At 47.7% G+C, this 13,899-nt stretch overlaps 1 protein-coding gene across 3 annotated transcripts in view; it reads right to left on the reverse strand.

Moving 5' to 3' along the window:
• Positions 1-13,899, reverse strand: part of SH3PXD2A (SH3 and PX domains 2A) — a 252,489-nt gene that overhangs the window by 169,671 nt on the left and 68,919 nt on the right. For all 3 annotated transcript variants that reach the window (XM_057421098.1, XM_057421099.1, XM_057421097.1), the window contains exon 3: positions 7,159-7,234. In XM_057421098.1, coding sequence (XP_057277081.1) covers positions 7,159-7,234 — 76 coding nt within the window. The remainder of the gene's footprint in view (positions 1-7,158; positions 7,235-13,899) is intronic.

Below are 13,899 nucleotides of genomic sequence, written 5' to 3' on the forward strand. Positions count from 1 at the left end.
ATTTCTGCCCAGAGGTGGTTTCTGCTTGAGCAAAATAGCAGCTCTTGACCTCTGTGAGAAGAACAGGTATAAGTCCCAGAACACTGTTCTATAGGTTTTTCTTATTCCAGCCTCTTGTTTCAGCTGCCAGACAGTGGATTTTGGATCTTACACTGAGAAAAGACTCAGAAGAGACTGAAAGATAGGGAAGAGGACCAGGTACTTGGGCAGATGTCAGCATTCGGAGGTTTTTTCCCCCTTTTTCTTCCTTATGTAATGAAATCAGGCCTTTGACTCATGCCCAATTAACGACCAAAGACGTCCAGAAGACCTGATGACGCCTGCGATACAGGCTCAGCATGCAAAGCCAAAAGCCCCCCTGCACTCCATTACACGGGACTCATTACAACCCCTTCCTCTGTGGGCAGCTCTGCAAGCTGGCAGCTGCTGGTGCCTGCCTTTTCCGCAGCTTCTTCAATAGGAAGCAGCCTAAGGGCATCCTCTGACCTCACAGTGGATGACTTCGTCTTTCAAACAGAAAAGACTTAAACCCTAAAAATATCTCCATGGAGCCTGAAGAAAAAAATAGGCCTGCCCCACTCAAAATCATCAATCCCCCCGCTGCCCAGCGAGGAACAGCCGCTTCCTCCCGGCAGCCCCTGCTTTCCCTTCAAGCCTGGAGCCGACAGGAAATCCATTCTCCTCTTGTGAGAGACAGGAGATGAATTTTCCACAATAGCTCTCCTAGCAAGGCAGAAAATAGAAAGAAACAATAGAAAATGCTTTCTCAAACAATAGGAGCTGCTGAAGAGCAGCTCGCCAGAAGCTCAGCATCACCCAAGTCTTAAATAAGCTGGAGTGGAAACAAGCCAAGGACCTGTTAGCCGTCTTGCTAACACACTACCCTGGCTCAAATCTAAGTTCATTTTCAACCTGGAGGCACTCTCCCTTTCCAAAGAACAGGCAGGAAAACTAAAAATATTTATATTAAAGGGAAATTATATTGCATTATGGAGTAGCCCTCTAAAGCTGGGGTCAAGCCCCCAGCATCCCACGCCATAGTGCCATGGGTCACCTCCCTAACCCCTGGCATCTCCTTGGAGCAGGGATAGGAAACTGCAACACTGATTTACTGCAGGTGGGTGGAAGAAGATGGGGGGGCAGAGCCCCTCTTTCTCCATCTGAGAAAGTTTGCTGTCTCACATTCAGGATAGCACAGCAGCGCATCATGATTATTTGTGTTACACAGCTAAGGGTCAGCAAATCAGACATCTGAGACTGTGTGTGCACTTCTATTATGCCTGCAAGACTACCCCTCTGCATCAAAGGAACACATTTAAAATAACTTAATTCATATTTTAATCTAAAAGGCAAGATATGACTGGGCTCAAGATAAAAAGTTCCTTCCTTTTGGCTTTTTTTAAGCTTTAAGCTACTTTTTGACTGGCTCTGAACTGCTGCAACGCTTCATTTCTGTGTAGGTTGAAAATGACTCCAAAGAACGATTAAAATCACTTACTAACACCTTGTTGCCTCGGCTCACGAAGCTGCAGGAGAGGATAGTAAAAAATGGAAAACAAGTCTGAAATTAAACATAGTTCTGCACATCAAATCCAGCTAAAAATCAGGAGAGGGAATGCATTTCCTTTTAAATGCCCATCCAGCAATCACCTTTCTAAAGGGGAAAAGAGCCTATAAGAGGTGGGAAGAGCAAATTTTGAAAACACCTCACATGTCCTGACCGCTGCTGTAACACAGCACCATTGACAAAACTACACATGGCCACAACCTAGTTTTGCTGATCCTGGTCTCGATTTACACAGGTGGAACATGAACCACTGGATCTGAAGGTCACCACGGTGCTGCTGCTTCAGATGAACCCATCATCTCTGCTTCAGCGCAAGTTTAACCACCCAAGATCTCTAAACAAAATGCTGTTCCACGCCGGAGCAAAACAAAAGGAGCAAAGCTGGAATATACACAACAGAGAGGAAAAAAAAAGCTGCTCTCATCACCATGGATGGAATCCTGCTGTTGCAAACCTGCTCAAGCCTTTCTCCTCAGCTTCCTTTTCCCCAACAGCATTGGAAAGGGAAGGGGGGGGGGGGGGGGAATAAAACCCAGTACACCAAACCGAAACCAGAGAGCAGAGATATCCACCTGGGATGCAGTTCATCGGCAGATCTCCTTCCCCACTGCAGTGGCAGGAACGGAGGCAAGGAACGTCCCGGCTGGCGCTGGGGAGAGATTATTCCCCATTCTCCTGCATTGTGCAAAATGGGGAGGCTCCCGTCAGTGCTCCCCGCCTGCCGGCACCCCCCGCCAGCCCCAGGTATCTGGGCGGTGCTGGGTGGCCTCCCGCGCCCTATGCGACTGCACCTCTCCCTTCCCGCAGCCACCCTGACTCACACATGGGATGAGGCTGGGCTGAGGCTCACGCTCCCGGCTCCTGCTCTGCCGGGGGAACAGGGCAGAAGGAGAGGCTGGGGCTCCTCGGGGAATCAGGAGCCCTGCAGACATCAGGCAGCCCGGCACGGAGCAGCTCACCCTGCTCCCCACCCGCTGTTGCTGGCATGAACCATGCACCACAGCCCAGGAGCAAAGCAGGGCTAAACCTGCAGGGATCTTCCTGCCACGCTGTATGTGCTGCCTGTCCTTAAAATGCCCCAGCAGGTGCCACATGTTCTTGCTGCCTTGGGGCCCAGTAAGGAGAAAGCTCCAGTGACCCCTTTGAGATGGTGCCAGGGCATTTCTCTTCCTGGGCGGAAAGCAGGTCACCAGGGCTCAGCAGGTCCAGGCAACGGCTGGTTGACATCGCATCCACCATGCTGGCATCCCTCCCAGTGCCCTGGGACACAGCCACCAAGCCCCACTGGCAGCATGCACCCTGAAACGAATGGTTTCCCCTTTCCTTGCCCTAATCAAGGGAGCTGAAAAATCCGAGTGGAAAAGAAAGGAAGAGAGAAGAAGGCGCCTCTCTGGCAGGTGCTGGAGGCAGGGCCTGGAGCCAAGCTGGTCTGTTGCTTCTGCAGTTGCCTAACCAAGCCAGTAGGGCAGCCTGCACCTACCCCCCCGTCCCCCTGGGACAGGAGTCAGCTTCCCTAGGGTAAGGAAAATCAGGCGAGCAAAGCAGTCTCCTCAAGCGAGATGTCTCCCTCTCCAGGCAGCAGGGAAGCTGCAGAGCACGGACCCTGCGAGGATTTCCCCCTTCCAGAACTATGCAAAAACCTCCTGGTTTTTTCAACAGGGCTCAAAATTGTTTGAAGTCCCGGCAGGGACCAAGCTGGAATCTGGGTAGAAAGTGCAGGGGGCTGTCATCATCAGTGCCCAGCCCCCTGTGCCACGGAAAGCCCAAGACCCTCTCCATAGCAGGGATCTGCAGCCCAGTAGCCAGCACAATGGGAGGATTTCATGCTGTGCAGTGTGTTTTCCCCAATGGCTACACTTTGGAAGACAAGAGGAGCAAGAAGAGCTGACACCCCTCCAACTTCAGCTTTGTCTCCAGATGGCTCTTCCACTTAGTGCCAAAAGAAACGAAAAACAATGCAAGCCCTTGAGTCCTGGGTCAACCACTGCAGAACTGTTAATCCCAGAGCTGCATCGCCCTGTCTCTGCCATTTGTGTTTGCCACCCTGTCCTCCAGAAGCTCAGCAGATCAGTCTTTTCCTTCCAGCGGAAGCTCCTTCATTAATTACCCCAACATTCCTGAAACAGGGAACGCAAATCTATAACCTCTTCTCTCTGTTGATGCAGATATTGAAGTATTTGACGGGGAGGGAGCAAAGCTTCAAATCCACACTCCAAAGGTTGCTCTTCAGGTGTGCAGCAGGAGAGCTCATGGAGAAATCAGTGCATTGCAAATGGGCTCAACCAAAAGCCACACTGGAACAGTTAAACAGCATTTTCACCTGTGTCTTCTTACAGTGACAAGCCACCTTTAGTCTAGAAAGTCGGCTTTGTGGCCAATTTTGTTCTAACTCTTCCACAGTCTCCCTCCATCCTTCAAACCCAAAATTTCATACCACCAACTACAAAAATGCTCTCTGGCCACCCCACAAACATGGTTTCTTATATGGTTTTCCTCTGCCTCACCTTCCCTGATGCAAACTTTTCCAACAGTCAGAAATCAGAAAGAAGAAGGGGAAACTCATGGGGAAAAAAGATAAAATGAGGAAAGAGGAGGAAAAATACCAGGTTTGCCTTCTTGGTATGGTAAAGGAAAAGAAGTTCACAGAAAAATTGAAGGCACAGGATTGACCCTCACAAGGGTAAGCGAAACTACAAAGTTATCCACAGCATATCTTTTACAGGATTATCTGACACTGCTTATTTCCTTGCTCCTCTTCATGGCAATGAAAGCTGTAGAGTCCATACTTTTGTAAGACGGAAGTGGGGAAAAGAAATTGCTAAAGATAAGATAAAGGTATCTAGAGGAAAGAAAAACTGTGCTTTCCTGCTGTTGAACCCAGAATGGTCTCTCCTTGCAGGGCACTGAGCTCTGTTACACTCCTCTTGTTTTTTACAGGTAAAAAGGCTTTCAACACAGTCAAATACTTAGCCCTGAATGACCCAACAGGGAGGCACCTTGCCCAGTAGTTTGCAACCATAAAACCACCTGAAACCAGCAGTGGTGAGTGCAAAGCGGGCTATCATCTGCGCGTAAAGCAAAAAATCACAGCCAATATGTAACAGGTCAGAAAAGCAGCAGCCATCTGCACCCGAGTGGGATGAAACCTGCACCAAGCCACTTTCTAGTACCCAGGGGATTTACAATATGTGCATACAGGGGGAGGAAGAGAGATGTACATTTGGGGGCAGAACAGGCCAGTGGGACACCTTTTGTTTTCCTCATAAATCATGCATGCACCACTACCCCTGCTTTGTACGGAGTAAGCTGAGACATAGCATGGCTGTGGCCAAGCAACAGGATCTGGACAGGTCAGTCTCTTCCTCCAGATGCACAGCTAACTGTGCACGCTTTCATTTCAGGAGAGCACCACAGCATTGCTGACAAGCAAGAGACACGGGCTGGCATCAGTCAGCTTCCTAAACCAGACCCGATGGAGGGAAACTGCCCTAGCCTGAAAGTGGCACAGGCAAACCCCAGGCACTCAGAGCCCAGCATGCAGAGTCACTCCAGCTTGGCTGAATCAGGCCCATAATAAGCAAGCAAAATCATAACATTTTCATAAAAGTAGGATTTAAGTACAAACATCTGCCCTGCTGGTTTTTAATTCTCAGCCTATAGCTAGGCATTCGTTTCAGGGATGCACGGTTCCAGCTGCAGAAATGCCATGCGGATTCTAATTATGGCAGCTAGTTTGTTTAACAGACTTTGACATTGTTTGACATTCAGCTGAGTCACCTTGTTCCCCGGTAAAGCAACATGGGCTTTTCAGTGGTTCACCAAGAGGGAGGCAGAGATTCGATATCAAAAGTAGGACGTATATCACAAAAATTCTAAATTAAATACAGCTGAGGTCTATTCTCTTCTGGCAGCTTCTCTCTTTGGGATACTAAGTCAATCCAAATGTTTTCCAGATATAATTCTTCCCCTCACGGATATGCAGCAGTGCCATCTCCCTCATGTTGTTGGAGGGTGGGAGGGGTAGGAAGTGTTGTAATGGGCATATGGGATGTATCTCATCCTCTGCAAGTATCACCCGCCCATGTATCAGGACATCCATCACTAAGAACTGCACACAGGCTGAGCATCAGTCGCTTGCATTCAGCCAACGTTTTTTCTAGGACAAAGTAAAAGAAATGGGCCATCAATGCTCAATCCAGAAGGAACAACCATCACCTGCAGACAGAGATGTTCCTGCAGCACCTCACCTAAAGCTGTCTGTAACCCTATATGGTGCTTTTCAAGAATCTCAAAATGGTTTCCAGCAAGAAAGGCAGACCAGCACTATCCATCCTCATCATACAGAGGTATCACAAAGTGACGTGTCTGTGAGCTTGTTGGTGGCACAACTGGAAAGAGAGTTCATGCTTGGACCACTCTCCTCATGCCAGGTTGGAAATGGAGGCCAACACCACCTCTCCCTGTCTGCAGAGAGTCTGGATGCAGCATAGGGCATTGCAGGGAGCAAACCCCAGTCCTAGGGCTGCTTTCCAGAAGGCCCGTGGAAGCTGCTAGGCTGCCCTACTGCAGCTCCAATGCTTGTGTCACGTATCTGTGCTGCTGCTTTCCAAGTCCCTGCTTCCTTGCTAGCCCTAGAACTGTGTTCAATACACATCTGGAGCAGCTGCTCTGCCTGCAAACAGTGTTGGGGACCGCAGCACTCTCCTGGAGAGGACTAAACCTTCCCATCCCAGCTTCTCTTTACAGACATTTGGGGAAGAGCTGGGATCTCCTGTTTATAGTTAAAGACAGAAGGAACCTTTTCAGAGGCTGAAAATACTCCACTTATTCTGGCAGGCAGCACAGCGATCTAAACTTCAAACCAACAGCCAGAACCGTGCAGTCAGACAATAGCAAGCTGGCCCGAGTGTGCGTTTCCAAGAGCATGCTGTGGTCTGGCTCATCTCCCCCATGCCATCCCTGCAGTCACTGCTGGAAGAAGCTGTGTGGAAGTGTGTGCCATTACCCTGAGAAGAGGATATCCATCATGTCCAAGCCCTCTCTGAAAGCTGTCAGAGAGACAGTGGCTCAGGCCAAAGAGATGTTTACTTATCTTTCTGGCCAACACTGCAGAAATCCCTGTTTGCATTTAACCTTCTTACAGTTTCCTTTATAACACAGTGGCAACTCTGATTATTCATTCCTTATTGTACAGTAACAATACCTGCAGAGCCACAGCATTAAGAAACAAAACCAATGGTGTCTCTGGTCTCCAGTGGCCTTGAATTGGCAGCCCAAGCTCAGACTGGGGGGCTGCCAGGCTTTCACCCCACAGGCACAGCCCCCCAGAAGCCATTGAATCCCTTTGTGTGGCAGGGCAGGAACCAACCTGAACCTCAACAGCTGATGCAAGATCCCCTGGGAGCCCTAAACACCATGCCAGTTATTTTAGGAGGAGGTGGAGGTCTGGTATCACAAGGCTGTATATACGAGCTCCCAGGGAAAAGGCATTTGTAAGAGTGGTCACAAAAAGTACTAGAGACTGTGGTTGGGGAACTGAAGTCCCCAACTGCTCTCACCCATCTTATTTAGGGCTTTCCCCACAGCATTACCTGGTAGAAAAGGGATGATCCTTTGCTTGGGATCTTTCTGGCCTCCTTCAATAGGGAACTTGTCCAGAAGCTGCATCTGCAAAGGAAAAAGAGGAAAGGTCTTAGGGGGAAAACATGGCCTGGCTGTGTAGGGACCAGGGGATCTCTTGGTCTGTGTGTGGTTCAAAAGATGATTAGCAAAGCAAAGCAACTGCAGGGAACACTCTGCCTCGTTGCGGGGGAGTCTGTACATTAAAAGGTACGATACACTTCACTCCAAAGAAAGGGAGGGCAAGTTTCTGGCAGCACAGAGGAGCTGGGACAGGGCCCAGGCAGACATCTGAGCCTGGCCTCGCTGCTGTTCTAAAATTAGGCTCCTATTCTTCGTTACAGAACACAACGCCTTGCCTCTAATCCACAGCCTGCCCGCACTGGTGGAGACACAGTTTTCACCTGTCCGTGTGACAGGCCACCCACCTGGCTAAACATGCTGTCCAAGCAGATGGATTAATGTGTGTTTAATAAAACACCTACTCTGCCCTCCTGCTGGCAAGGCACTGCCCGCTGCCCTGGTCCGTCAAAGCACTCCTGCTTTCCCAGGGAGAGAGATAGGAGTTTTGGAAGGATCTTCCACTGCAGTCTCTACACGGAGACAGCAGCAGGGAAAAGAAGAAAGGAGGAAGGAGAGCAGAGCATCCCAGAGAATGCCACCAATAGGAATGGTCAGAAAGCAAAACTCAAGGTGGGTGTGCTGCTCATGACAAGCAGCCTCCAAAGCATGGTTATGGACAGAGTTTTGCCCACATCAGCTAAGATCTTACCCCACCAGCTCCTAAGCCCTGTCCACCACAGCCATCTGTTTCTAATACGTCCCTAAGGCTGACTAGGCTCAGGATTCTGTTGTACCACAGAACTGCAATCAGCCTTCAACCTGAGGAACTCAAAGGGGTATTGATGGCTTATGGTCAGCTTGCACAGTGGAGCAGCCTGCTGACCACCAATGACTTTCTATGGAAGCAAGCCTAGGGAAGCAGTATGCTGACCTGATGTTCCTAAATGAGCCCTGTAATTTGTCTATGGGTGATGAGCCCAGAGTGACCAGTGCCACTGAGGCTGAACACCACTGAAAAGCCAAACACAGCCTCAGCCAGGAAGAAAAGAAGCTCTCCATTGGCACCTTCATGGACCTGTCCAAGAGAGACTGTCCTCAGCCTGAAAACTGACAGAGCCTCTCACCCCTCACATTCACCCTCTGCATTCTTTCACTGTTATTCACCCCATGGTGCTACCAAGATAAATACTCAAATCTTCATATTCTATTTCATTTTCTCCCATGTTTCAGATGTATGATGCAATGTTCTATGTCCCTGCTAATCCTACACAGCAGCCCCGGCTCCAAATACCTTGCCAGCCCAGTTTCCGATAGTCCAGTAGAGATGCCTGTCAACCCACAGTCCACAGGCCCTCTGTGCAGGATAAGGAAGGAAAGCAAGCAGTCCTGTTACTTGACCTTGCAGACCCCTGTCTCCTCACCTGAACTGGATCTACAGCTCAATACAAATACCTAAAGGGGCAGCTAAAACTGCAGGTGTGGGGCTCATCAGTGCTACGTGTCCAGCAGTGAGGGTGTGTGAGTTAACAGAGCCTTTGCCAGCTCAATAGATTTTCTTTAAAAAGTATGTTTGTGCTAACATGGGGAAAAAAAACAGTTTTGTTTTGGTTTTTTTTTTTTACTGTTTTTGTTTTAAGCACACAGGATCCTTCTCTTTCTTCAACCACACCGCAGCATCTCCAGCGTTTTCACCATATGTTACAGCAAACTGAAGATCAAGAGGAAGCTCGGGAGTAGAAGGAACATCTGTGCAGCAGAACAAGTTAAAAGATCCCACTTTTCCCCATCAGGGAGTCAGCCTGGTAAATAAATAGAGCGTAGCTTTGTGGATTGTTACCTAACTCACTTTTCTGCCAACAGAGACATGGGTTTTATTGAAAATGGGAAAATTTGTTTTCTCGGAGGTAGAGCTCCGGGTGCCTGAGGTCAGGCATGTGCAGGAGCGTTGTTCAAAGGGAAAAGAAAAAAAGAGGGGGAAGGAATCCCCACCGATCGACTTGAAGTTTTGCTATTGCTACACTTTTAGCCAGGAAGCCAATTCTCACTTTACTACACAGTGACTAATTCAAGCTTGGAACCAATACAGTCAAATTCCCATGGTTATTCTTGGAGTTAGATTAGCTTGGCTAATACAAGCCTTTTTAACCACATCAAGAGAGTCACAACGTGTATAACTTAGTGCTATTTATCTAAAGGGTGGATATCAGCAAAATAGATACAATAAACTGCAGCTGGAAGAGTTTGGCTAAGCTTTCCTAGATTACACTTTCCACCCCGGCTCTTGACTCTGGCTGGGAGGGTCTGGATGTCAGGGAGCTGGGGGGGGGGGGGGGGGCAGAGGCACTCACGAGGTCACCAATGCAACTGATGGAGATACAGCCTGTCCCAGTGCCAAGTCCCTGGGAAGCACAGAAGATTTCTCATATTTGATATATAAGACAATATTCCAGTGAGCAACATGCACATGATTGTGTAAAACTGAAGACAAGGTGTGAAGTTGCTACTTCACTAAAAGGCCATGCAAGGTTGGATACCCATGGAGGAGCGTGACAGTCCTTCTTCAAGCCCCTGACTCCAGAGAATGCTCACTGCTGTCTTGTGGGATAGCCCCTAGACCAACAAGTTGGGCTTGGCATTTCTGCTGCCCCAGCAAGAGACAGGCTGGTTTTGGGCAGCTGTGCTGGACGTTTTGGAGGAAACTACTGGCTCAATTTCAGGCGTGATATGGGAAACCCAACAGATCCTAAAAAGGATCAGAGGAAGGACATAACTGAGGCCCAGCAATTAAACCCCTGCCTCTATTTCTGGCTGTTCTCATTAACACCTAAAAAAGCACTCTCAGCATGACAGTGTCTATACAGATGAGTACTAATGGCAGGGAGAACCTGCAACACAGACTGGAACGTGATGACTGCCCTTCAGCTCCGCAGCACAGGAAACCTCTCATGATGTTAAAGGCAAACAAAGGGCAGCAGAAGCATGGAGCCTTCCTCAGCACTTCCCTGCACACAGTTCTGCCATTGAAAGCCAGTGCAAGTTAGATCTAAAACTTAGAAAAGCAGGATTCTGCATCCTCTCTTCCACGGAGAAGGATGCAAAGCGGAAAATGAGGAAGAGATAGATGTAGAGGAGGGGAAAAAAACAGGAATAGGTCTGAATGAAACATCTGAGATCTCCCAGAGCTGATGGGGTATCCTAAGCCCCACTCAGCCTAGCTTGGATAAGAGGAGGCACTAACCACGGAGACAAATGGAGCAGCCAGGAATGGAAGGAGATAAGGGCTGAACCACAGAAGCCCCTCCTGGTAGTCACAGCACTTTCCCTACATGGATGATTAACAGCCAAAGAGCAATAAACGGATTTTCAGTTTGCTTAATTAGATGTCTGCAGAGCATCTGAAAGTCAAAACCTCTTTATTCTGTGACAAATGCTTTTCCATTAACAGAAATCATCATTGTTATTATTGCAAATATGCATATGATAGATGGAAAAAAAAAATCCTTCACTTAACGCCCCAAGTGATTCTGTTCAGACATGGGCAGTCTCCACAAGCTGTTGCTTACATCTTGAATATGACAAGATGTGCTAATTGAGAGAGTCATCGCATCACCTAGAGTAAAACCATCCCAGCATGAAGGGAAAGAAGGAAAGTCTGGATGCACAGCCCTGGAGGATGGAGCTAGCGCTGTAGGTGGCTTTGGGCAGGCAAGAAATCACAAGTGGGCACTACATTTAGGCAAACCTGGGGAAGCTCATACTCGGTTCATCCGCTTACAAGCACGTGAATCCCACCACAGGAAAGCCTCCAGTTGTATGACCGGTGTGATGAGCAGAAAGAAATCCATTAACCTGTCACTGTGTCACACGGTGGGGGATCTGTTTGGAAACAGGGAGGGTATATGGAAACCAGGAAGTGAGCTTCCCGCCCATTTGGGCGGCATGTCTGGAGTCAGGCTGGACAAACACATCCCACCTCCTGCTGCTGCCACAACAGATGCACGTCCACAAATAACTCACTGCAAAAATCACCTCCCAGGCTTTGTCTTTCCAACCTGCTCTGGGTTTGTCAACAGCTTTCCTGCGTAAGTTCTCATGGTGTCCTGCCTTCTGCTCCAAAAAACTTCCTTCTTACTTCTGTGCTGAACTCATTTAGGTCTGCTATAAACCTTGTTGGTCCACATTATGACTTGCTTACAGTGGTCAGCAAATGATCATGCAATTAATCCCATTAAAAATCAAGGGAATTACTTGTGAGTTGCTGCTCATTAAAATAAGAGCAGGCTCAGAGCACTACCCGACTCCACTCCTTCCTAACTGCACATACCCATGGAATCACTTGACTTGCAAGAATGGAATAGGAATTTGGGCTCAGCAATCACAGCTGATGGCTCTGCAGTCACGTCACAAATGTTCTGCTGTGAAGATAAGATTCAGCCCCTCTCTGATTTGCAACGGCATCACCTGATTAACAATCTTAATGAAGAATAAGCACCCCTTGAGAAGCTACAAATAGCATCTCTGAGGATGAGAAGCCAAGCATCTTTCTGACAATTATTTACTTACTACATTTTATTTATTTTCATAAAACATTGTTTTATGTTTTAGATATAAGAATTTACAGCATCTGAGACTAAGGAGATGCTTCTCTTTTGCAAGAGAGGCTTTTACTCTGCTGTAAGCCAACCCATGCAGGGGACAAGAACATACGACCTGATCCTGCGGCATTTGCCAGCAGGAACTTTGTTTCCAATTTGGTCTCCAGGTTTTGCAAGTCTGTGACTAAACCTAACTCCCTAAAATTAATCCCCTGCAACAGTTACCTAACCTCCACCTATGCCTACCACCACAGACTCTAGCTGGAGCTTCCTGCTGAGCTGTTAGTTCCTCCCCTTCCTTCCTCGCAGCAGCTTTAACTCTCCCCCAGTCAGAAGAGTGAAGTTCTCCACACCTCTTAAAATAAGCAAATTAGGACACCCACATAATCTCTTATCAGTGTGCATATCTGTCTGGTTCCTTTTCAAGTGGATGTAGGTTTGCCATGTGCACAGATAAAAATCAAAGCCCTACAGGAGGTCGGCACTGAAATCATGGGAGATTTATTTTAACATACAAAGACCCTGAGGATGACTTTCATCCAAACCCTTTACTTTGGCAAGCGAAGCAACATCCATTGCTGCAAAGGGACACAAGACTCTGACCTTCTGCAGAGAGAGAGAGAGGAGACCTCACTCCCATTTTGCATTGTCTAATTTGCTTGTCCCCCATGGAAACAGAGGATGAAAATCAAACCACAACCAAGAGACTGAAAGCAGCAGATTTTGGTCAAGCTGCTTGCAGTAACCCCCTGAACTTGCCGCCTTACTCTCAGTCACCCAAGTGGTCCTAAGGCTACAACATTTCCTAGACTGAATGCCAAGAGGCGTATTAGCTCCCCATTTTCCAAGTGCTTAATAGAAAATTCATTTCTCATTACAGATGAAGCAAGTTGATAATAAAGGTACTTGGACCTGAAAGGTAAAGTACATGAGGACAGTTATGCTTTGGACACATGGTGATCCCAGCTCTGTGATCCCTTCTCATGAGGCTGATCTGAGCTTTGAGTCCCAAGGAGGAGAGGGGCTACAGCTGAGCGATGGGGCAGAGGAGAGGAGGAATCTGTACATACATGGGATTGTATGCATACAGCTCAGAGACCAAAGAAACTGCAAGAAAAGCAAAGGTACTACCAGGGATCTGAAACTAGTGATGATGGAACTCACACTCTCAGCAGGAGGGGTTCAGGGCGTCTGCAAATCAGAGCAGGTTGAAAGTCTCTGATGCACGTAACGCAAGCTTAGATGAGAAGGGGAGGTAAGATACCAGAATAGAAGGCTTAATAATTAAAACCCTGAGGAGCAGCAGCAATTTCCTTTCATTTGAAGCTGAATACCAGCTGTGCTGCTCCCTGACATGACTGATGATTACAGCATCATCAGCTATATTTTGAGTTATACATGGTGTGATCTGAAGAAAGTGAAAGGCTGGAACTGGGTTGAATTCTGTCGTCTGATGAAGTTTCCTCATAGAGAAACCTCTCTGGTCCTGTCTCTGCTTTTGCATCTGCAAAATGCAATAAAAATCTCAGGAAGCTGGCATGAGATTTAATGAAAAGCCATCAAATGCTCTGAGCAGGAGTCAGACTGGATTCAGAGGAACAACATTCATCTAAAATCAGCAGGACAAAAAGAAATGGAAGAAGTATTATTGGTGGTTTTCAGAAATGCTTTTCCTCCCATTTGTGGGCTTGTTCATCTGTAACATATTCCAAATCCTGGTTAACCAGAGCATCCAAAGGGGTCTTTCACTTAAGGAAGATGGTTACCCTCCATTTCCAGCAAATGAATCTCATGCTATTAGGTAATATATCAACATTTAAATTTCAACAGGTGAAACCAAGCAAGAAAGTGGAGAACATGACAGCCCACCTCCAGAGATTAACTTCCTATAAACTGGTCTAGAGACCACTTCTTCAGTGGTGTAATTTCAGGGTGGGTTTTCTGCTAAGGTTAAGCAGTGGAGCATCCATGACATAAGGGGAAGGACCTGATTTGCTCCAGCCCAGGACCATACCTGCTGAGATCAATGACAGATGGACATGCACTACAGGGAAC

The sequence above is a fragment of the Pezoporus wallicus genome, unplaced genomic scaffold, assembly GCF_028554395.1.
Source record: "Pezoporus wallicus isolate ANWC-B61680 ecotype Strahan unplaced genomic scaffold, APGP_CSIRO_Pwel_v1 contig_3365, whole genome shotgun sequence".
Lineage (NCBI taxonomy): Eukaryota > Metazoa > Chordata > Aves > Psittaciformes > Psittacidae > Pezoporus > Pezoporus wallicus.